At 41.4% G+C, this 23,231-nt stretch overlaps 1 protein-coding gene and 1 long non-coding RNA gene across 9 annotated transcripts in view; one reads left to right on the forward strand and one right to left on the reverse strand.

Annotated features, from left to right (window-relative positions):
• frmpd3 (FERM and PDZ domain containing 3) overlaps window positions 1-23,231 on the forward strand; it is an 88,207-nt gene that overhangs the window by 58,719 nt on the left and 6,257 nt on the right. Inside the window, exons 3-16 of one of the 8 annotated variants that reach the window (XM_037779774.1) lie at window positions 9,417-9,529; window positions 10,449-10,603; window positions 10,722-10,824; window positions 11,129-11,174; window positions 11,861-11,965; window positions 15,639-15,746; window positions 18,448-18,579; window positions 19,016-19,135; window positions 19,461-19,597; window positions 20,147-20,273; window positions 20,674-20,763; window positions 20,971-21,150; window positions 21,389-21,557; window positions 22,269-23,201. In XM_037779774.1, the coding sequence (XP_037635702.1) occupies window positions 9,489-9,529; window positions 10,449-10,603; window positions 10,722-10,824; window positions 11,129-11,174; window positions 11,861-11,965; window positions 15,639-15,746; window positions 18,448-18,579; window positions 19,016-19,135; window positions 19,461-19,597; window positions 20,147-20,273; window positions 20,674-20,763; window positions 20,971-21,150; window positions 21,389-21,557; window positions 22,269-23,201 (2,446 nt within the window). In that variant the 5' untranslated portion in view covers window positions 9,417-9,488. Of the gene's footprint in view, window positions 1-9,416; window positions 9,530-10,448; window positions 10,604-10,721; window positions 10,825-11,128; window positions 11,966-15,638; window positions 15,747-18,447; window positions 18,580-19,015; window positions 19,136-19,460; window positions 19,598-20,146; window positions 20,274-20,673; window positions 20,764-20,970; window positions 21,151-21,388; window positions 21,558-22,268; window positions 23,202-23,231 lie in introns of those variants that run through there. The other 7 variants (XM_037779776.1, XM_037779775.1, XM_037779777.1 and 4 more) reach the window with 7 other exon arrangements.
• The window catches only part of LOC119494147, a 49,225-nt gene that overhangs the window by 17,802 nt on the left and 8,192 nt on the right, over window positions 1-23,231 (reverse strand). Inside the window, exons 3-6 of the long non-coding RNA XR_005208135.1 lie at window positions 18,398-18,570; window positions 8,026-8,089; window positions 2,664-2,747; window positions 2,326-2,364 (exon numbers count right to left, since the gene is read on the reverse strand). This is a non-coding gene — a long non-coding RNA (uncharacterized LOC119494147). The remainder of the gene's footprint in view (window positions 1-2,325; window positions 2,365-2,663; window positions 2,748-8,025; window positions 8,090-18,397; window positions 18,571-23,231) is intronic.

A 23,231-nucleotide genomic window follows, 5' to 3' on the forward strand; every position in this document is an offset into this window, starting at 1 on the left:
GTATCCTCCTCAAGGTCGTGAACTCCATCGTGAAGAAGTCACATCCACTCCACAACCCCATTCGCTTTTTCAGATCCCTCTTAACCTTTCACCGTCTCCACCTCCAAGACAATAACAAAGCACATGTGAGGACAAGCCCATATCTCACTTTTGTGATTGCATTTTCTCTTTCCTAAGTTTGCTCTCATCCAAAACCTTTCTCAAGATGTTCATCGTCTTTTGCTTGCGTACTTGCTTACAGAGAGTCTTGATTGAGGTTTCAGCCCAGGTGGGTGTGTATAGACTGCTTTGGTCATTTCAACACTTGGTAATTAGTGATTGAGCAGGAGTTCTGAGGAACCCAACCGAGAAAATTGTGCTGAGGCAGCAGTGTCTTGTTGCCAGTTTATAATTTCAAACCTCTCAGATCCTATAGAGCAATGGCTCACAAACTTTTTTGTTTGATGTACCTTCACTGCCCTTTCAGATGAGCTCAAATATCCCTTTATCAACACCACCTGTCATGTTCAAATATGTTGATTTAAAAATGGTTTAACACTATTCATAAATAACAGCAAATGTTGTAGAAGATTTTTTTCATACAAAACACTGATGCTGGAATTGTAGCTGCCAACAACACTAAAACAGTATGTGAGATTCTTTTAGTACGTCTGAAACCTTAGTATGAAACCAATAGTACACAAACTGCATACTATTTCCAGTAAAATATTACAGTATGCAAACGCTGGACACTACGGCGGCATATATATCCCACAATGCAATGCGGTAGTGATGACAGCGTTCATAACAGAAGTTGACGAACAGCTCTGTAACGTCAATAACGCTTCAATTTAAGTGTAGGTATAAGATTTCACTTTGCTAGATGTTTTTGAATTAGTTCCAAATTTTGTATTCTCACAAATCATCATTAGGTCACATGACCTAATTGGCACGGGTTACCATGGTTACACGTCTCTGACCACCAAAGACGCTCTCAGGAAGCGACGATGTAAATTACCACTCAGTGCGTCTGAGAAGATACATACTACTGTTTATCCACACAAAAGTATGATGAGCGATAGTACACATGTTGGGTATGTAGTGCATATATGCGATTTCAGAAGCAGCCTATGTGAATGACAGGAAGTAAACATGGACCCAAGACGTTGCCTAGCAATGCAGTTCCATTGAAACGGTCCATCGACCAAGTTTGCATTTGTATTACCACTTGGAGTGTCAGAGGCTGGACCTTTTAACCATTTATCCAATTTAAGTTCTATTGACTTTTTTGTTCTCTTGCTAATGAGTTTTCATGCACTCTGTGTTTTTAAGGTGTTACAACTGACTCAGAGACATCTTATCGTAGCTGGTGGTTCATTGGCCATTGTGACAATAAACATATTGTTACACTAAATACAATGAGATCACCCGTACACCAATTTGTGTGTGATCATTTTCCTTCTTAAACAATAAATATGTAATTTTTTTAAAATCATAATTTCTGTTTTTTTCAAATAAGCTGAACTACTATATTGCTATATAACACTCATTCATCAGTTCAGATACACTCAGATATTCACTGTGCACCTATCCAGCACACACTGTAAGAAGGCATGGCCTTGCACACACACCTACGAGGCAATAAACACACTTTGTCGTGAGACTAAACAACATCAGGTACACATCTGACACACCATAACCCAACCCTTTAGGCTTGTTGGCCCAACATTGGACAGTGCAAATAAAGAAAGTGGCTAATTGTTTGACGAGGCAAGAAAGGTAAAGAGTTCAACAACCCAAATGTCAACTGTCTGTACACATTCAGTGGAGATTTTCCACACAAATTACAGCCCAAAGAGCCAGTGCTCTCCATCTCTCACCTTGCTGCATCAATCACCACTCAAGCTGTTGTTTTTACCAACGGCCACAATCCATTTTCAAATAGGCAGTCAGCTTTGGCTGTTAGAGGAGAGAGACTAGGTGGTGACAGACGGATGGGCAGACAGTGACAGAGAGGGGGGGGGACAGGGAGATTAACAGAGAGAAAACAAAGAAACAGTATAGGTGGGCAACAAGCTCAGAAAGTGAAAATGAGAAACCAGTCAGCACTGCAGCGCTCGCTAAATGGATGCCATCTGGCCCTAGCAGGGAGGTCATTTGTGTAAAGAGAGGAAAGGATGCAGCCATGTTGGCAGGCAGGCCAGCGGGTGAACACAGCCAGAGACAGACAGAGGGGTGGGTCTTTTTGCCCCCATCTGTATTTCCTATGACAGAAATGGCAATTGTGTGGAGCAAGCAGGCAGGCAGCATGTCAAGTGAGGCTTACAGAGAGTTTTTATTGTTTACCTGTTAGCAGGGATGAGATGGGCTGGCTGGAGAATCTACCTGCAAGAGTGAGAAAAATTGGGGAAAGCAAATTAGATGTGAGAAAAAGAGGGATTGTCAATGTGAATTAAAACTGTGTGTGTATGCATGGGTGTCACAGGGTTCAGACTGAATAATACTGCATAATAATGGTGAAGGACGGAGGAGGAAGGATTTGCAAAAAAAAAAAGAGATGGAAAAAAAACAATGAGAGCTACTTCCAATTTTAGGACTATAAAGGCCTAATTTCTAAATGATCCAATCCCGTAGATAACATACCCATAATGAGAAGTTTATCAGTGAGGAAGTTCAGGACTGACCTTCATATATCAGCCTTCACTTTCACCACAGAATGAACTGGTGGTGTTGTCCTGCAGGATTCCTGCGGGAGTGTCCGGGGCAGCCTGCAGTGACAGAGAGGATTAGGCTCAGTGTCGATGGCTTCGTTTGATTGGCTCTCTCAGTGAGAGGGCCTGTCTGTCATCACGAGTCACAAACCCACAAATCCTTTCAAAAAACAGCACAAATATTTAGGTTTTACCACAGCCAGCAATTGAAAACAGATTGAAGACAGTGGCAGCTTCCTAGAGGCCAGACATGTGACAGGCAGAGTATCTTTGTCCAGGAAGGCTCATTTCACAGTACACACTGGGGAGATTATTGTGTCGCCGCTTTCATAATCCTAACAGGATTTTTGCAGATTCAAGGATTTGCTACGTTTGATATGAAATGTTGGCAGCCTGTGCTCCAGGCTGACTGAGGATTTCTCAGTGATTGAATGGGAAGTATGAGTGTGCAACATGACTTATATACGTATGTATGTAAAATTAGATATAGCAGTAATTGAAACTGAAAGATCTACCATCTTTATGCTGCATTATCTTTTCCAGTGTTTGAGTTCCAAAATATCTTCAGCAATGGTTAGGATTGCATCTCGTCACGGAGCAGATTAAAGCATTAAGAAGTTGCTTACATTGCAGTTTTCTCCCACAACCTCCTCCCCCTCGGCAAGAAAGTAAATCTGTCTTGGACTCATGCAACCACTGACTGATACACATCAGCTATTCAACAATGCTATTAGCTTAATCATCTTCTTTTGTGTATTTGTTTTATTTGTCAGTATATGTGGCGTGTAGTCTATGGGAAAAGAGTATTGTTTGTTATAGACAATTGTGGTGTCTGTGCATTGTGATAATAAGAATTTTAAATATACATATAGATATACAATTTGCCTACTGTCCTCTTTTACTGTCTGGCTATCCTCCAGACTAGGTAATTCATCACTAAGCCCTTGACCCTGCACAAGCATCAAATAAAATATCATTGCTCTCATTGATTGCAGTTCCTAATTACACTTTAAAAAAAAAGGATGTCAGACAAGTCTTAAGAGTCTACAGCCATGTTAGCAGCTCTGTGAGGCTGTACTTGGGAAAGCAGTGCTTTAAACTAAAAGCTAACATTAGCATGCGAACATGCTGATGTTTTTTGCATGCATAGACTCCAGCAGGGATGTCACGATACCAGAAATCTAGTAGTCGATACCAATACCAGTGAATTTCCACGATTCTCGATACCCAATTCGATACCACGGTAAAACAAAAAAAAAAAAAAAAATGTATTATTCCTCCGGTATAGCTCAATGACTGTAAGAAAACAGCAGAGGCTGTAAACACACACACGCACTCCAGAAGAGTCCAGAGTTCAATGAATAAAACACCACTTTTTCAGAGATTTAGTAATAAGCAACAAAAGATAGAAATTCAGTTTGTTCAGTTCAGTTCAGTTCAGTTCAGTTTTTCCCCCCACAAGTGAATCCTCTTCTCGAAAACAAACCCAACATCTCCAACACTGTTGCATGGCGCTGTTGTGTGTGTGTGTGTCAAACTCCGACACAGAGAGAGCAAAGGACAGAAGCAGTGCGCACGTAATGTTAAATGACACCAAAACATGGTAGAGACTCTCAGTGTAACAAAGCATAGTTTTTATAACGTGACTAACGTGATTTTGAGCCTTTTGACCATAACCGGCCTATAAAGACTACTGCCATCACTGCTGCCATACATAGCTTCAGCTTACATGATCAAAAGTAATAAAAGGCAACTCAGGGCAGTTTTCTAATATGGTACCACCACAAACTGAGCAACAGAGCAGTATACAACTATGGTAGCCCAAACTCCTCACAAGGGAAACCAATATTAGAATGAATTGACAAAATGCCAGTGCTAATGCCAATGCATTCTTACGTTCATGAATTATTCAGCCAGCTAGAGGACATAAGCTCGGCCTGTTCATCTGTCAGTCCGTCATAAATAATCACTTAGATAGTGCTCACCTATTGTCTGGCTTCTCAAGGCAGTGATCCAATAACATACGGTCACTTATGACTATCCTCAGTTTCCAATTAGTGCTGCACAACTCCCAAGTTTCTGCCGTTGATTCCATCTCTGATTCAAATTACAATTCAGGCATTTACCAGACGCAGTTAATCGGAGTGATTAACAATTAGTGCAACAGTAAAATAAGTGAAAATTCCTCAAGCATCAACACGGTAAGTAGCCAGATAATTCAGAGTGCTGTGTGGAAGTGCTATGCTAATTGTCACTGGAATGGACTCTTTAATTCCTATTAAACCATAATTAAGAATCTACATTTGAGACGCAGCATCCAAAAGGCTAAGCCACAACTCCTGCATGTGGGAATAGGCTAAACTAATTAAGTCTGAATAATGTTGCACAAGTAGAAATAATGTTGCATTCATTTACCCTAAATGCAAAAATCAAGGTCCTCCGTATGAATATGCCTGTTGACAAGTTAGCTGTTCCATTAAATGGGCTATTTATACTATTCATCATATGTTCCTACAATATTCCCAATTAAATGCATTTAAATCAAATTTATAATGGTTAATTCACCAAGCAACACATTTACGGTTTTGTTTTTTTGTGTGTCTGTGGTGTGAAAAGTGAGATATAATTAAGGACTAACAATGTTAACCAACTCTACCCTCTTTAGGAATGTATCTTCAAGGTCTCAGCAAGATTCTTTTGTATAAAGGATTTATATATAATTTTGAATAGATCATATTTTCTGTGGTTGATATGGTCTGAGACAGATGCACAATGAAATAAGACGTTCTTTAGCACCCACAGCATCCTCTATTAGCCAAGGATCACGCTAATTATTTCAACAAGGAGTAGAAAATCCCACAGAACAATTTAAGTGCAGTTCAGATAATGAACTGAAATGGAGATTAAGCTAAACTAAAAGTAAAAAAACAGCTGAGTAAACTGAGTAAAATGCGTTGGCTGGCAGCAGGGAGAGTAAAACGTAGGACAGCTACAGGAGAGGCAACTTATTTACCCTCTGCCTAAGGGTTCCCAGCGGTATGTCTAATTTTCCTGAACAGGACTGCAGCTTTCAGGCTTTACTATTTGTATTCACAATGGCTAAGATGTCCTTCATCTGGGCTCTCAGACTACACTCATTTGCAGTCTTTCACGGCAAATTTCCTGCAGAGCCCATCCAGTTTCCACAGTAGCTATACAGCAGCTATGGGCTGTTACGCTCTTCACAAAAATGCAATTCAATCCCAGAGAAACATTTAACACATTTTTGAATGGGTTTCACTTGTGAAATTATATGTAACAAAGACCATTAGTCATTTTCTTTCTTTTTTAGCAATGAGGAATCTGGGTTTCATTTTAGACTTAATGCTCAAGTGAATGTGACAATCCGCCCATCCTCTTGTAACGCCCTCCTTTTTGATTGGAAGATATTTTTATTGGTTTATAAAACATGAAATATTTCTGACCCCAAGCGCATGTCTGATATGTACCAGGTCATCTGATAGATGTTTCCTGACTGTAGCACAGGCACTTCCAAAATCAAAAATAAAGAAATAAATGAATAAATCACTCGATAAATAAATTAATATGCCATTAAATGTACCACAAATATTAAAAATAATTATAGGCATTACTTAATTGATAAAATGTGACATTAGATGGTTTCTTTATTTATTTACCTTTGTATTAATTCCCCTATTTATCAACTCTTTTACTTAATTTCCACTTTTATTTATTTATTTTTTGTATTAACTTAAATTATTTTTTTTATTTTTGCATTCATTTGTTTTTTCATTATTAAATCTATTTATTTTTTTATTTTTTATTTTTTTTATTTTTATTTATTTTTATTTATTTATTTATTCATCTATTTATTTATCTATTTGTCCATCTATTTATTAATTTATGTATGCATTATTTCCCATTGCAATTTCCCCCCTATTTATTTCTCCAAATGTATTTTTCTGTGTTCTTTTCTTTATACATTTCTTTTTACATTTCTTTATGCATTTCGGCCTCATTTTGCAAATGTGTTGTAATTCAACATGTGTCGTGGGGTCAACTTAAGTTTGGTACATGTTTAGCTGATGTATTTTAATTATTACCTAATGTAAATGCATCTTTTTTTCTGTTCTTATCTGCTTTTGTCTTAAACAGCAAAAACACCTTGCTGGCAATAGACATTTATACTAATAATGCACATGCATGTTATATCATACACTGAGCTGCCAGTTTATTAGGTATACCTTTTAGCTACATTTATTGAAAAGTCTTTATGAAGCTTATCCTAGTTACTTCTCAGTATTTTTTTAAATATTAGAATTACTTTATAAACACAAACTACAGTCTCCAGCATGACCATAGAGTGGTTGAGTGATTTAACGATGGATCAACCTGCATCTGTCACTTCTGAGCACCTGATCACACTGGAACACAAACTATTCAGCAATGCTGCTGTATGAAATGCAGCGTCCCTCCAAGCCAATAACAAACCCTGTTAGAATGCTGGCGCCGGCCTGGGAGGATAATATGTAAAAGGTCATTCCTCCCAGACCCTGAGGCCTGGTGGGCTGCTGCAGACTGGGACGCTGTAGCATAGCAGGTATGTGATGCTCTGACCTCTGGTGCCCGAGGAAATGTTGGCATCTGGCCACAGTGGCTGCAGGGTGATCGAAGAGCATCTGGCTAGTCCTCTCTCTCTCTCTCTCCCTCGTAGCGTCCACATCACTATTCTCATCCACCCACTATCCCTCCGTCCACCCGAGCTTCGACGAGCTACCGAGAGCCGTAGTCATAGCAACGGGCAGGCCTGTCGATGCCCTTGGGGATCATTTCTTGACAGAATTCCTCGGTGTCCTCTCTCAGTAAAAGGTCTGCCCCTCTGCTGAATGGTTGTTTATCTTTGCAGACATGTAAGCTTCAGTGTCCCCCCGGCTACCTTCATCGCTCTCCCTTCTGCTCAGTTCTTCTTCACCACTTATTTTGAATGCCAAAACTCATCTCTAAATTAAGTGAAGAATTTAAAGCTGTAAATCCTCACAAAGCCACAGGACAAAAACAGACAGAGGAGGGCATATTCTTCTGTTTCAGTTAAGTATGCTTGTATAAGGATGATGTTGGTGGCACCGCACAATTTTCAGCTGTATTTTCCTATTTGATTTTGACATGCACAAAAAGACTCCGGGATCAGAATGCAACGAAGGCTCTATGAATATAGGGCATGGTGTAAGTGCAGGTAATTCACAACAAGGATATTTGCTGAGGTCAAATATTGATTCCTCTGCACTCGAGAAGAGGTGCTGAGGAGTTACTGACATTCATTGTGACACACACACACCTGATGAACAGCTAGTCACTGGCACCTCCTTGAAGATCCAGCAGAATGGGTGTCCTTCCAGCAACTAGAGAGAGAGACAGATGGCAGAAAGACGAAGACATTAGAGGGACAGACAGGAGGAGAATAAATGGGGAGAGAAGTGCACTGTCAGAATCCATCAGGAGAATCAAAGGGGAAAATAATCAATCTCAATCAAAAACATTTAATCCTTTTTAGAGGGAGAACCAGGCGTCGTTTGTCACCGCTGTGCACCTTTGGTACAGGAAGATGATCCTTTGTAAGTCAGCTGAATATTGAATACAGAATATTTTTATTCAAATCTAATCTTTTTAAATGATTAGCATAATTGAAATTCAAAGCACACGTAATATAATGGATTTTTAGTCATGGACTGAGCTCAATATGAAGCCTATCTGCGATGCATCAACCCTCATCTGATACCATGATACAAGGTAGAGAGATCAGTAATGCATCACTGGAATTGTAAATGAGCCATGCTTCCCACCATAAGCCACTGTTATCAGAAACAACAAGTGACAAGAATATGAATCTGAACTACTGACTAATGTGACTCAGCCTCCTGTTGCTGGCAGTTTGTTCTCTGCCTGTGGCTCTCAGAAAGGTATTTGCTCTCCACAGTGTATCCCTGCATAATAATCAACAGAGCCGTCGTGCTCTTTATCCTCGTCTCTTTCTGTTTGAGCCCATCAGCACCATTAACATCACAATCAGTGTCTCGTCTTTAGCCAGCAATCATCGGAGTCCCAGATCACAGATATGAGCATAAATATCAGGCTTTCTTTCCCCTCACACAGTCATTTCCATCCAACTTTTCTGCCACAAACAGAAACCCACGTGCCACATGCACTAACTCACACACACAGACTTTTAGTAATCTTGCTTTCACTGCCTCCCACACAGGCATCTGTAAAAGAGCATGTTTGGTTCACAGCAGTAGCTTGGTCCACACTGGGAGAGGCTGGCACATTCAGAGACCTTAATGTTTTACATACTCTATGTGCATAATGTTACAGGTCCTTGATAATTGCAGTTTTTCTAAAAGCAGTCCTCAAATGTCAGATGCTTTTAGCGTCGCAAATACTTGCATTTTTACATCCTTCTTGTGCATTTTTCACTACAATTTGGAAACCTGCGAGGCGCAAATGCCACTTGTTGACATTGGAAGACGTCTGAGATTGTGATTTTGAACGTTTTTCACCTTCACATCTATCTTTTTATTTTTCTGTGCGGCGGCGTTCCGAGATGTGGTTAGACAAGCTGTGGTTTCAACACAGAAAATGCAACAAAAGAGTATTTTAGCATATGGTGGAGAAAGCAGGGTATCTTATTTCTTTGATTGCTTCCCTTGTCTCCTCCTTCCTGTTGTTCAGGTGAATGATTGCGAAACAGAGAGCGGCCTTTGCAGTGCGACCCCGTCCCATGTTGCTCCCTCCTCTCAGGGGATGGCCAAGGTCCAGGATGGACACACGAATGCATGTGACAGGTACACTGTGCTACATGTGACCTTGACACTTTCATAGCAATTTCTCTGAGAATAAATAAAGTTTTTATCTTTTATCTAGGGCTGTTAAAGTTAACGCAATAATAATGCGTTAACGCAAATTTGTTTAACGCCACTAATTTCACAATTAACACAATTGATCTTTCAGAGGCTCAGTTTTCAAGCTAGAGTGAAGATTCTGGTATCATATGGAACTAGAGAAACCTAAAGAATCTATTGGTACCCTGTCCTACTAGCTTGTCGCAGAGGAGGTTAAATAACTCTCCAAATGTGCACTATATTTTGGCTAGGAAAAACTGTCATGGCCATTTTCAAAGAAGTCCCTTAACCTCTGACCTAAAATTATGTGAATGAAAATGGGTTCTATGGGTACCCACGACTCTCCCCTTTACAGACATGCCCACTTTATGATAATCACATGCAGTTTGGGGCAAGTCGTAGTCAAGTCAGCACACTGACAGCTGTTGTTGCCTGTTGGGCTTCAGTTTGCCGTGTTATGATTTGAGCATATGTTTTATGCTAAATGCAGTACCTGTGAGGGTTTCTGGACAATTGTCATTGTTTAGTGTTGTTAATTGATTTACGATAATAAATATATACATACATTTACATAAGGCAAGCATATTTGCCCACTCCCATGTTGATAAGAGTATTAAATACTTGACAAATCTCCCTTTAAGGTACATTTTGAACAGATAGAAAAATGTGTGATTAATTTGCGATTAATCGTGATTAAATAAAGATAATCATGTGATTAACTGCAATTAAATACTTTAATCGATTGACAGCCCCTACTTTTATCTTATTCCTCGTTTTAAAAATGCATGTGTATATTTATTTGTCTTTTTATTTATGAATGTGTGTGTGTGTGTGTGTGTGTGTGTGTGTGTGTACACTGCAGCTCTGCAATGTTAGAGGAGAGCCAAGATGGTATGGACAGTGGTACCCTAAGTCCTGCCTCAGCTCGACAGGTCACCATCCAGCGGCACCCGACTCAAGGCTTCGGCTTCATTGCAGGCAGCCAGAGGCCTGTCATTGTACGCTCCGTCTCTGCCGGTTAGTGTGCGTGTGTGTATGTGAGAAAGAGATCCTATGATGACTCGAATTAAAACCTTCATTTTACTGTATGTGTATGACTTTGTATGCTGGCTGCGTGTCCCCATTTTATCTGCAGACGGCCCCTCCTTTGGCAAGCTTCTACCTGGAGACCAGATCTTGGCCATTAACGAGGAGACGGTGAGCGACGCGCCCCGAGAGAGAGTCATAGACCTTGTAAGGTAACATCCTTTACTGTCCCAGGAGGGAGGGAGGGGCAGGGGGAGGGCACGGGCCAGGGGACCGGCAACACGGGCGAGTGGAAGTAAAGAGGACATGGGTGAAGAGGGTGGTATCAAAAGGAACAAACTGTTTCTTATTGCTGGTGATGTGTTACATCAACACAAACCTGTAGATGAGACGGCCCTTTCGCAGCTAAAGGGCAGCGAGGATCTGTCGGATATAAACCGGAGAAGCTCTCCAAACACTGTGCTGTCCTTGGCGTTTGTTATCTAACCCACTCCACTCTCTGTTGTCTTTCCATAGACGCTGCAAAGACACTATAGTTCTCACTGTGCTGCAGCCCCATCAGGTAGTATAATGGGACACTCACTCTCTTTCATGTTCCTCTCCCTCAGGATTTCTCTTGCTCTTCATCAGTCTTAACACTTTCCCCGTCAATCCGAATCATACAGAAACACTGTACGGTATTCTGTCCCAACAGTGCACACTAATGCAGTGCATACATACATTAGTATTCATGGCCATGACTGCACGTAGAGTAACCCCTTTAAAAACAGCTCTGTGCAGGCACATAAACACATACACGAGACCTTATTAAATACAAATTGTGTGTGCATCCATCCATATATAGAGGAAATAGAGACACAGCATTTATTCAGCCGACTAACTGAATTGGATATTTTTAGAAGATGAAATATATGAAAATGCAAAATATAAATATTATAAAAATTTAGGAGTCCTATCTTCATACGAGTTATGCAGCAGTTCTGTAGGGATATGTTTGTTTGTTATGTGTTGGCTCGAACATCTTTATTGTGCTCAGACCAACAAGCACAACAATTTGAAAAACTTTTAGCAGGCGAGTTTCACGTTGAAAGCAGGTTTGCAGCTGTCGCATTGCAGCAGCATTAGCCAGCTCTCCAACACACGTCTCTTTGGCACTGGCAGTCACAGGGGCTTTTCTTTCATTTACGTCTCTTCGTTCAAGCTGATTCAAGAGTTTCTCTCCCTCTCTCTCGCTCTTCTTATCCTCAGTCACCCAAGTCTGCCTTCATAAGTGCAGCCAAAAAGGCCCGCCTGCGAACCAACCCGCCTAAAGTGCGCTTTTCAGAGCAAGTGTCCATCAGCGACCCAGACTCAGTAAGTTCAACTAGTCGTGTCTCTCTGTGACATGTGCGTGCAAACACATGCTGTTACCCTGACCCTCCCTCTCTCTCTCCCCGCTGTGCATTTCTTTTGTTTGATCAGCAATCGCAAAAGCCTCAAGTATCCTCCTCTCTCCGTCCTCTTATTTCAAGCTGAGCTTCTCTACTGTGTGTGTGTGTGAGCCTTTGGTCCAGTGGTTTGGCCTTGAATAAATTGCTTTTCCTGACTGATTTGAATTCTCCCAGGAACAACCTGAACCTCTTTTCAAAGGCATTCACACATTTGGAAGACAGCTACAATGTCTCTGGGAAATGTTGAAATGTTTGTGGTTGTTTGACCTCACCTGGTTTTTCATGGCAGAGCTATCATGATCCCAATTTTCTTACCTGGCTTATCAACATCTACCAGCTACAGATACTGTATCTCTTAAGTGGTTTTGGGTTACACTGTGTCACATTGTTCAATTAAGACCTGCTCCGTGGCATATGTATGAGGTAAGAGACCGTACACAAATTAATTACTAGGGGGCGAGGGAGGTCAGAGAAAGGAAAAGCTATTGTGATTACATTTTTTTTGCTAAAGGGATGCTCGTTCATCTTTTTCTTACCCCATATTCCTTTTTTCTTTTCTTTTTTAAAATTGGAACAACGTTGCAAGGCATATTAATCGCAGAGCAAATGAGTAATCTTCTGTTTTTTCATCCATTTTTCCATCCCACCCCCAACAGTAAGAAAAATAAAGGAAATAACCAATATAAAGCAGCAGTGACATCAAAATTAGTGAAACACTATGCACATGAAATAATAGAACACATACAATAAACACATAAACACACAAAATAAAAAAATAAAATAAAAATAAAAATAAAAATAAAAATAAATAAATACAAAAATTGAAATTAACAAACAACAACACCAATCCAACAAAATAAATAAGGAGGCTTAGTTGTCACAAGCAGGCAAAGAGGTCAGAGATTCAATATGGTTTAGGAGAGGTTTCCAAGCCTTTTCAAAAGAATTAAGGGAAACCTTAAGGGAAAATCTAACTTTCTCCAAACCAATGAACAGTAATGTATCTTTCACCCACCTACTGTGAGTCAGAGGTAGAACATGTTTCCATTTAAAAAGAATAAGTCGCCTTGCCAACAAGGTGATAAAGGCGAGAACATGTTGCATGACTGCATGTTGCACTCCGAATAAAGCCAAGAGAGGTCCGGGATAATAGCAGTATTATATGCTACATTAAGTGTGTTGAAGATCTCAGACCAAAATGTATTGAGCGTGATTTTTTTTTTTTTTTAATTATATTTAAAAGAAAAGATCAAATAGTTACCTCAAAAAGGAGTTGTGTTGGAGACGCGTTTTGCCATATGCAGAGGATATGGGGTGGGATGAAAATACTGCGGCGCACAAGCCCTTCAGCACAGAGCTATCACCTGTTCCCGGTTCACTCATTTGGTGGCTAAAATAAAAGTTTATTGAGCAGCTCTTTATTTAAAATTAGAGAATGGCTGTAAAATTGCGTTATGTTTGCCATAAATATTTAATTTTGAGACATTTGGGAGAGAGGGTAATGTAGTCTTTTTTCCCTATGTGAAGGAGAAGGTCCAAAGAAAAAATTAATTACACTGGGTCTTGCTTTTTTATACACAAAATCATTTTCGTACAGTTCCTAATTCCTGGTGGTCAGTCAAGGATCTATTGGGGGGGCGGGGAGGGGTTACACTGTAAATAAAGTGGGAGCGTGAAACTGGCAAGTATCGAACAATCAATAAATAATCAGAAGTTGGAGGGCAGGGTATTTCATCATTCTATTTTCTATTCACCTGAATTTAATGGAGGAAGGTGGAGAGCAGGATTGCTCATCACATGGACCACCAGGTCTCAGATAACCTTTGGATAAAGCTAACTGCAGAGTGTTTTTCATTACAGCTGATTTCACCATCCACTCTAGCCTGGCAGCACCGGTAGTCAACGTCATAAGAACCCAGAGATTTCTTTTACGAGACCTAAATTCTTTAGTTCAAGTGAGAGGTATTCCCACAAACCAGCAAAGGCCATCAGCTCCATTAATGGCTAGAGCAATACTGTGGGAGAGCTGGGTCCTTTCTCTTACTCAACTAATCTCCCTCCCTGTTTCTCTCTTAGAATTATAAATCCAATTGATCATAGCTCAAGAGACAGAACACGTGGCACTGTTTTTGCAGAGATAGGAGGGAGCTGCTATGATTGGCAAAGATCAGATGTTTCAGCAACCACCCCCCCCCAATGCATGGCTAGACTTTTCTAATCAGGAGCCACAGGCTGCTATTGATCATCTGAAGACATATCAGTGTTGGCCACCTAGCCTGGTGATTATTGAAAAAAAGGAAAGGGGGAAAGAGACGAGGCCATGGCGTCGAGCTGTGATCCTCCACTCCTAACACTTTCCCTGCATGTGACAAATCGGCTCCAGCTCCCCCTCACTAACAAGAGCAAAGGTAGAGTTTTGTCATGGGAGGTGATAGACCTGTTTGTGGCGTCTCTTCACTGGTATACCCTCGCTTTAATGCTGCAGCACGGAGAAAGATCTGTTCACTCCTAACTCAGACTTTAGTCGCTTCCAATCTGCACAGAGGAACAGCTTGTGGGGCCTTCTGAATACTTAAGTTCTCCAAAAACAGACTGCCGGGCATCTGCTGTGGACACAGCTCTTCATCTCAGCTAAATGCTGAGATATATTGTTGCAGTAAATCCACATCCCTTAACTGTCATGAGTAATGTCTGCCTACTGTTCTGACAAATCCCACTATCAGATAAACAAGCGCAAATTCGCATTAGCTGCGACCACGTACATGCATGCATCACACACAAACACAACCTCACTTGACCTCCATGGTAAAATGAAACAGAAACTCTCTGCTGAGTGCAACGATGCCTCCCACAAGAGTCTACGACAAACAGTTCATGTGTTTGGCCATGGTACGTGAATCTGTTATGCGCCTTTTTGTAATCTCACCCACACACTTGACCTCCACGCCAATTGGTTTTGTTTTGTTTCGGCCCAAGATTTCATCTGGGTTGCATCCTTGCTACATGTCACATTAAAACCCTTTGGTCTATCTTATCACATTAAGACACCTCCCTTCCCTCTGATCACAGCTGTGGTTCTTTGAAACTACATAATGGGAACTGAGTCATTTTCTTAAAAAGCCCTTAGCAAGATTTAAAAAAAAAAAAAAAGAAGTGAGAGAGTGCCCGTCACATCACATCCCAGCAAGAATGAACTGAACTGCATATCATAACGAATGCTTTGAGTAACCTTGAATCGGGCCTCTCCCCTCTTATACCTCCACTCTCAAAACTCTGTCGGGAAAGCTTTCAATCCCATCGTCCAATTTACTTTGCATGGCTTACATATTGAATGGATAGACTGGAGAAATTGAATAAGCCCTTCTTTGATCCTGATACAATGCACGGAGTGGGCATCCTAAGGCAGAGTTTTGCACCTTCAAGTATCTCCCTTCACATAAGACATCTTTGTTTCCTAACACTCCTCCTACAGGACCTTCTCCTTTTTCACTACTTGTTTTGCCTCAAAGCACAGACCTACAATTACAGCCGATTGTGTTTGTAATATACAAATAATTCACTAAACCAAATCTGTTTTCTCCCTCTATCTCTTTCAGACAATGCTCAAGGACGACTCCTTGCTACTCATACCAAATGTGTTGAAGGTGTTCTTGGAGAATGGACAGATCAAGTCCTTTACATTTGATAGCCGTACCACTGTTCGGGTATGTATTCAATGCAGCTGTGTGCACATGGGAAAGGCAGCTGATTTTCAACATTATTCAGATTCAGATTCAGATTACATAAAGCATCTATAATCCATTTTCATATTAACAATGAATCAAATGATGGTCGCCCGTAGTGATGAACCCAGAGGTAGTTACCACCACCAAACTCTGTAGTTCTCGTCAGTTCTATAGAGGGTTTTAGTTCCAACTTTCCTGTTTTAGTTCACTCTCACTGCTCTCATTAGTGGCATTTTTCAGCAAAAAAAAAATAAAACTCTAAAGACTAAGTACAGCACCTGCCCAGCACCAACTGGCAGACAGAAAAAGTTAGCGAATAGTTGGTGAACATAGTGGAGCATTTAACAGCTAAAGAGCTATTTCTCAGGAGCTGGTAAAGACCAAAACAGAGCTAGATAGAGAGTGACTCCAAATGACTGATCCTAGTGTGATGTTTGCTAACACACAACTTAATAAGGTGATAATATGTCAAGGTTGTGTTTACAGTTTGATGCACTGCCCCAAGTTGGCCACAAAACATCAATTAGGCCTACTGGAGGTTTAACATGTGATAGTCTAATCTCACTATAAAGCAAGGGATCTTTGTCTGTATTTGGGTATATCCGTCCCATATCTCGACAACCATTCATCCGATCTACTTCACACTTGGCGGATGTATTGATGGGGACCCAAGGGAGTGCTTTGTCAAATTTGGTGCAATTTGGACATGCAAGTTCAATATTAATAAACTTTGAATAAACAAGCAAACACCGTTCTGTTCAGCAGCAGTGGCGGGGCTTCAGGGCTCTGCAGACACAAGCATGTCGCCTGCAGCGGGCCGTTCACTTTTTGTTGCTGGATGCTAAATAGACTAACATTACAATCGGACTTCTTCACTCCCCTGAAGTCACCACGAACGGACAGCCAACTGGAAACAGAATCGACCCAGAGTGTATTTCACCGGTCACTTTAATGGTCCATTAATTGCGACGACTAACATCTTTTGTTCCCTCATGACTGGGTTGTACAGCTCTGGATCGCCGGTTACGTGATTGGCCACCGCAGCCTGACGTCTGGCTGCATTTCTCCAAAAGTCGATTCTGTTTCTACTTTTCCGCCGCAGGCTACCCTTACTACCCCCTACGCCCGCCGCAATCGCATCCCTAACGCACTACCCCCATTAAAAATGAATGGAAAAACGTTTTCGCCGCACCGCCTGCAGCTGTAGAGAGGGTGAAAAATAAAGCAAGACAATATTTGCCTGGGGCCCCCAAATCACTAATTCCGCCCCTGAAAAACACACAGGTTGTGGTTACTCACGGTCAGAAACATCAGTGAAATACACTTAGTGGAGGTAATTTCCAAATAGGCGGTTATAAAGTAGAGCATAGATTTAATTAGAAGAGGTATTTTACTGGCGGTAACGTTATTAGTGTTATAAGTTAGTATCAAGTCTGACACTGGGGAAATGGAGGCTTACTCATGGGGGAAGAACATACCCAAGTTGTGGCTTACTCACAGTCATGTTTTGAACGGGCACTGCTGTATTGTAAATACACGAAACATGAGCATATTATGGTCTGACTCTGTACACATTAACACTAACCATAAATCAAGTCAAGTGTCCTCACTTTCAAGTTTATCTTTAATAAGTAATTGTTTTGAGGAAATAAATAGAAAAAATCAGCTTTAATTTTGTGAAACTTGACCGTATCAGTTTTTGGAACATAGAATCTCAGTGATGTGATTAAGGCCATAAATCAACAAATGAATTCAGTCAGACAGAGGTCATTTCTGTCTCTATGTCAGCCTGTAAGATGAGTCTGACATCTCCAGGCAGACTCATTAAACAGACTCTATTAGATTTCACAAATCTCTCCCCTGCTCATGGAGGGAGAGTAAGGGAGGGGAAAGGAGAAACACAGCAGCACTTAAAAGGAGAGATGGAGGAGGCTACTCCTGTCAGCCTAATTAAATGGAATTTCAGCATAATAAGAAGGCCAAGATCAATAAAACAATGCCACAGATTAAATCAATGGCACAATAGGATGCCCATCTGTATGCCCATTAGACTGTCTGTCAACTACAGAAACTTTCCTGCAGTATTTTAGGCTACAATCTATAGCATTCTGAGGCCTACCCAGGCATAATTTAATGCAAAACACACAGGTCAATACTGTTAAAACTGCAGAGGCAGCTGTTGCTTAGGTTACATCAACAACGAACGTCAATTAAATTGTTTATGGAGAGCAAACCATTAGTGTTCATATTTTACAGCTCTTAATGAGCCTCACACTGAGACTTACAAAACCACAGCTACATATCACTACACTGGAATCCCTTTTAATGTCCATGCCTCTGATGTATTATGAGGGCAAAGAAATAATGAAACCTTATCCTCAGGCGTAGCCCACGGTAAGATGTGATAAACTGTGAATTTCCCCTCAGACAGTGTACATTTTAGAAAGAGATGAGAAAAGCTCTACATCATTCATAGATACTGATCTGCACAAGAGCAGACGTTTGCCCTGCACACCCACAAGGATATCAATTTGACAAACTATCCTATACAAACAAGGAGATAATTCAGGGTAAAAATAGGCTACATACACCAAATATATAGTTTTTGTTGAAGTACAATGTGTTCTTACTGTGGAGATGCATTTCAATCTCTTATCAGTTTCCATGTCTCTTCTTCCAGGATGTGATCTCCTCCCTGCAGGACCGCCTCTCACTGCGCTACATTGAGCACTTTGCCCTGGTGCTGGAGGCAGGCGGTCTGGACCAGAACCAGAGGTTGCATCTGCTGCAGGAGAACCAGCCTCTGACACATGTAAGAAACACAAAAAAGAAAAATGAGAATAAGATAAAACACAGTTTCAATTGATGGATGTGTTCACAGGATTAACGGTATGATAGCCTTAACAGCAACTCAAAGATGTGGCACTACTACCCCTCTATTGATCAGATAAGCTGGCACTAAACAGAGAGATACTGATACTATGGGCATCCAATTGACACCACTACCTAAAAGTTGAAATTATAATTATTTCTATGAGATGTCAGATGATTCTTCTGATCACCGAAACTGTGCTTATGGATGCAAATCACATTTCACATCCATTTCAGCTCCGTCTTAGGTTGTATTTCTATTTTGATATTCAGAATGCAGTCAACCCTGTTCACCTACGGAAAATTGTACTGTGATATGTGTGACTAATGCCAAAGATGTAGTTGATTATCTATTTGATATTGTCATATTCCCTCAGGTGGTGCACAGAACCTATTTCCAAGGGATGAAGTGTCTGTTCCGCATTTGCTTCTTCCCCAAGGACCCTGCAGACCTACTGAGAAGGGACCCCGCTGCATTTGAGTACCTCTATATACAGGTAAAGCAGTGGATTAAAGGGGGATTTACAAGGATGTCATTCAATCTTATGACACTGTTGGAGAGCTGTCTCCTCGAAGAACGAGGGCTTTGCCTACTTTGACTGATTTAACGGTTAGAAAGGTTGCATACGCCAGAGTCAGGCTTTAGACACAATGGCCCTGTTGCAAGCTTTCCAAAAAGGCTTTCACATTAACTTCAGATATCCAACAGCCTTACTTGGAAGCTGTCCCTGACAATTTAACTAATGATACGACTTACAGAAGTCTTTAACAGTGTTGTTTGCAATCAGCTGTGTAAAAAAACACTATTTCAACATGTCCTAGAGTCGCAATGACGTCATCAAGGAACGCTTTGGCATGGACTGGAAATCTGACATCACGTTACGATTGGCTGCGCTCCATATCTACATCACTGTGTCCTCCGCGCGGCCCAATCAGAAGATCTCTCTCAAGCATGTCGAGTAAGTCCACAAACTAAATTAGCCTTCAAGTGAATTTATGAGAAATTACAGACAAAACGTGATGTATTGCATTTTTTTACCCCATTAATAATGCTGTGTACCATATCAGAGTCCCACAGTGAAGTTTGTTCATTCAATAATGTCTAAATGAGTAATAATTAATCCCAATAGTATTAAAAACTCAAATTACTCAAGTATCATTTTCCCTAGGTCGTTATGAGACAAAGAAATCCATTGCTTTGTGAAATTACATCCCTCCCTCAATTTGCTCATTTATTCTTCAAAACCTCAACCTAGCAAGTAATTAGCTTTTGCCATCACAACCACAGAAGCAGAACAGATCCACTGTAATAGACTTAGGGTGGCCATGTCGAGCTAGGAGTCGAGGAGGATGTAAGCTTGGCTCACTGTGTGTCTTCCCGTGGGACGGAAAAAAAAACCTTTGTCTTCTCAGTTACGACATCTTCCCCGAACTCTGATTAACCACTCCGCTGTTGTTTTTCTCTTGTGTGTATACTCTTCCATCTTCCCCCTTGCTATTGATCACAGAAAAGAGTGGGGACTCGAGCCTTTTCTTCCCCTCACTTTGCTTCCAACAGTCAAGGAGAAGAATGTGTGCAAGAGCCTGTCTCAGTTGCTGAAGACCTACCAGCATCCGCCACCATCGGGCAACAAGGTTTCTCCATCTAAAACATTTCAACACCAACCATTTCCATGACTGAAATATCTAAGCAATTTTTTGTGGAGGATTTGCCATTAAAACATTTATGAGCATTGCAAATACAAAGAGACCCTCTTACAACATTTCCATAATCTTGATTACTATTAACATTTAAATATCAACACTTTGTTGCATCTTTACAGGAGGTTTTAATTTATAGTATTCTATAATGATGTATGCTGGATAACTAGTCTTTTTTTATTAGTCCTTCATCTCTGTAGATGTAACTGTTGCATAAGACTTTATGATCCACATTTGTGGCTCAACAGTGCCCCCAGGAGGATGTGGGAAGTGTTGCTGGAGGAGTATTCCTCCTTCAAACATGAGCGTTTCTTCTTTATCATTCTGTTGATAGGTCCCTCCTCTCCAAGGAAAGCTGCAGTACATGCGTGTTCTCAACGACCTCCCGCCTTTTGGTGGAATACTGTTCCACACTGTTGGACTGGTAATACATGTTTGAATCTTTGTGTACAGGAATACACATGCATCTCTTTTACTTAAGGCTTTGCTCCATTCATTTTCCTTTATGTGTCTTTGAAGCTGTACATGTACTCGCATAAGGAACATGGATTTTGAAAGGTATTATGTGATGTTCCAATATACTGCAGTATGTAAAGGCAAATAATTGTAAACCTCTTGTGTTCTTCTATAGGATGAGAAACAATCAGCTACAACACTACTGGTGGGTCCTCGACATGGCATTAGTCATGTGATTGACCTGAAAAACAACCTCACAACAGTTCTGGCAGAGTTCAGTAGGGTTGCCAAGATCCAGCTCTACCGAGAGAGCCAGGGAGTGGCTCGTGTGGAGGTGACAATCCATGAGGCCAAGGTATTACAACGCAGTCTCTAAATATGCACACTATAATTACATCTGATAATGGGAGGGCACACCATTATGCAGCGGGGAAAATATTTTGCATGCCATCTCTTTAGAGGTGCAGTTTCCATTTTAACTTTGTAAATGATACAATTATTGAGTACAAAACCGTTCAACCGTTTTATACATTTTATTTCATCAGGTCATTACAAAATGTGCAGGCAATGCTCATTGCCTGTCCCCTAAATAGTCTCCTAATTCCCCTCCCTACCACCCCCTGCAGCCCTTGGTCCTACTCATGGAGTGGCCTGATGCCAGTAACTTTGCATGCCTCATCTCTGGCTACTACAAGCTGTTTGTAGACCCTAAACGGACCATCTACTTCCGGACCCCTGGTCAGTCTCAGCTGACCAAGGCAGGTATGTTAGAAGGCTTTTTGACTTGTAGGGGTTCATGTTGTACACGTGCTCTGATTAGGCAATATACATCAAATGTGAAAGAATTTAAAGGAAACACTATTGTTTACTTAAAAGCTTAAGATGAAACATTCATATCACCCATTTAGCGTTGTATAAGTGTCTTTCTTTCAGCATCATATTAGACATTGCATGTCTGATATTTGGTAATCTTCATGTATGTTCAGTCTACATGGACATTGATCTGCTTTTTCATTGGCTGAAATCATTACCTGTAGTAACCACGTTATCCTGGAACTACCATCCCATGGCGCCCTCTGCTGTCTCTCTTCTCATCCCAATCCCGACTCATTGGAATGGGATACTCCATATTTCTTTTTCCCTAGATAGATTAACATTATGGAATTTTACAGTTAGTTTTTTTGTATCTACAATCATGAATATATTATTGTTCAAACATGAACAGATCCTCTGCCATCTGCTGTCTCAACCTGTAGTCCACATAAAAGAAGGATCATCATACCATCACATTCCACCAGAATCTAACCCTCCAACCTTCAAACAAACTTCAACTCTCAACATCCATCTCTGAAATAACAAATAATCCCCATGTGACCACCAGCTGTCGCCTCTGCTTTCCCATCTGGATCTTCTCTATCCCCACTAGTTTTTAACGCCTCAAACTTTCCACTGCTTTGACAATTCTATCCTCAGATTACAGAAGCTCCCACCATGCTCACCCACGCTCTGGGGCAACCAGCTTGCCAAGTGGAGGGCGGCGAGCGGACGAGAGGGAAAGCTCACACAGGGAGTCAGGGTCTTCAAGGGCCCTAGTTCCGGCAGAGCCTCAGCATCTGGGCCTGTGTCATGTCCACCTTCGAGAACAACAACAATTTCAAGAGCTCCAAACACATGCCGAAGCTGAACTCGACATCAATGAAAACTTTATTTCCCATGAGCCCCCTGGGCGGCCACGCACTAAGTCAGACCCCACCCAGCAGAGTACAGAGGAAATAGCTGGGGTTTTAGAGAGCCCAGCAGTGGAGAACGCAGGATTCAGAATCCGATCCCAAACAATGGGTCAATCCCAGAAAACCTCACGATACTTCTGTGACTCCTGCAAAGCCAGACATAGGGCAGAGGGTCTGTCCACAGCATTGAACAGTGGGAGCTCGGGGAAACACTGCTCCAGTGCTTGTGCCTCCCGAGATGGAGGCGCTGTTGACCTCATGGCTCTACCGCCCCCAGGGAATGAAGAGGAGGACGACCCAGATGGTGGTGTAGAAAAACTGCAACCACCACCACCTGCTATTGCTGCCCCACCACCTGGCTTCAGGGACAACAGTTCAGATGAGGATGACTCAAAGAGAGGGAGGAAGGCTCGAGCCAGTGCCAGCCAAGGGGTCGCCTCTGGGAAGCTGGCTCAAGCCAAGGAAGATGTGCCTGTGACACTAATTGATAATGTGGCCACGAGAACAGTCCGAGATCATGCCCAGGAGCTTGATGATGCTCTAGTGTCCACCTTACAGGCACTAGAGGCTTTGGCAGCCTCCGAGGACTACCCCCATCACCCTCAACAGCCAACACAGACTGCAGGTCAACAGCCTCAGTCATGCCACGGCCAACATCTCACACACAGAATTAACAGTAATACTGATTCAATAGTTCTCCAAAGTG

The sequence above is a fragment of the Sebastes umbrosus genome, chromosome 9 (genome assembly GCF_015220745.1).
Source record: "Sebastes umbrosus isolate fSebUmb1 chromosome 9, fSebUmb1.pri, whole genome shotgun sequence".
In the NCBI taxonomy this organism is placed as follows: Eukaryota; Metazoa; Chordata; class Actinopteri; order Perciformes; family Sebastidae; genus Sebastes; species Sebastes umbrosus.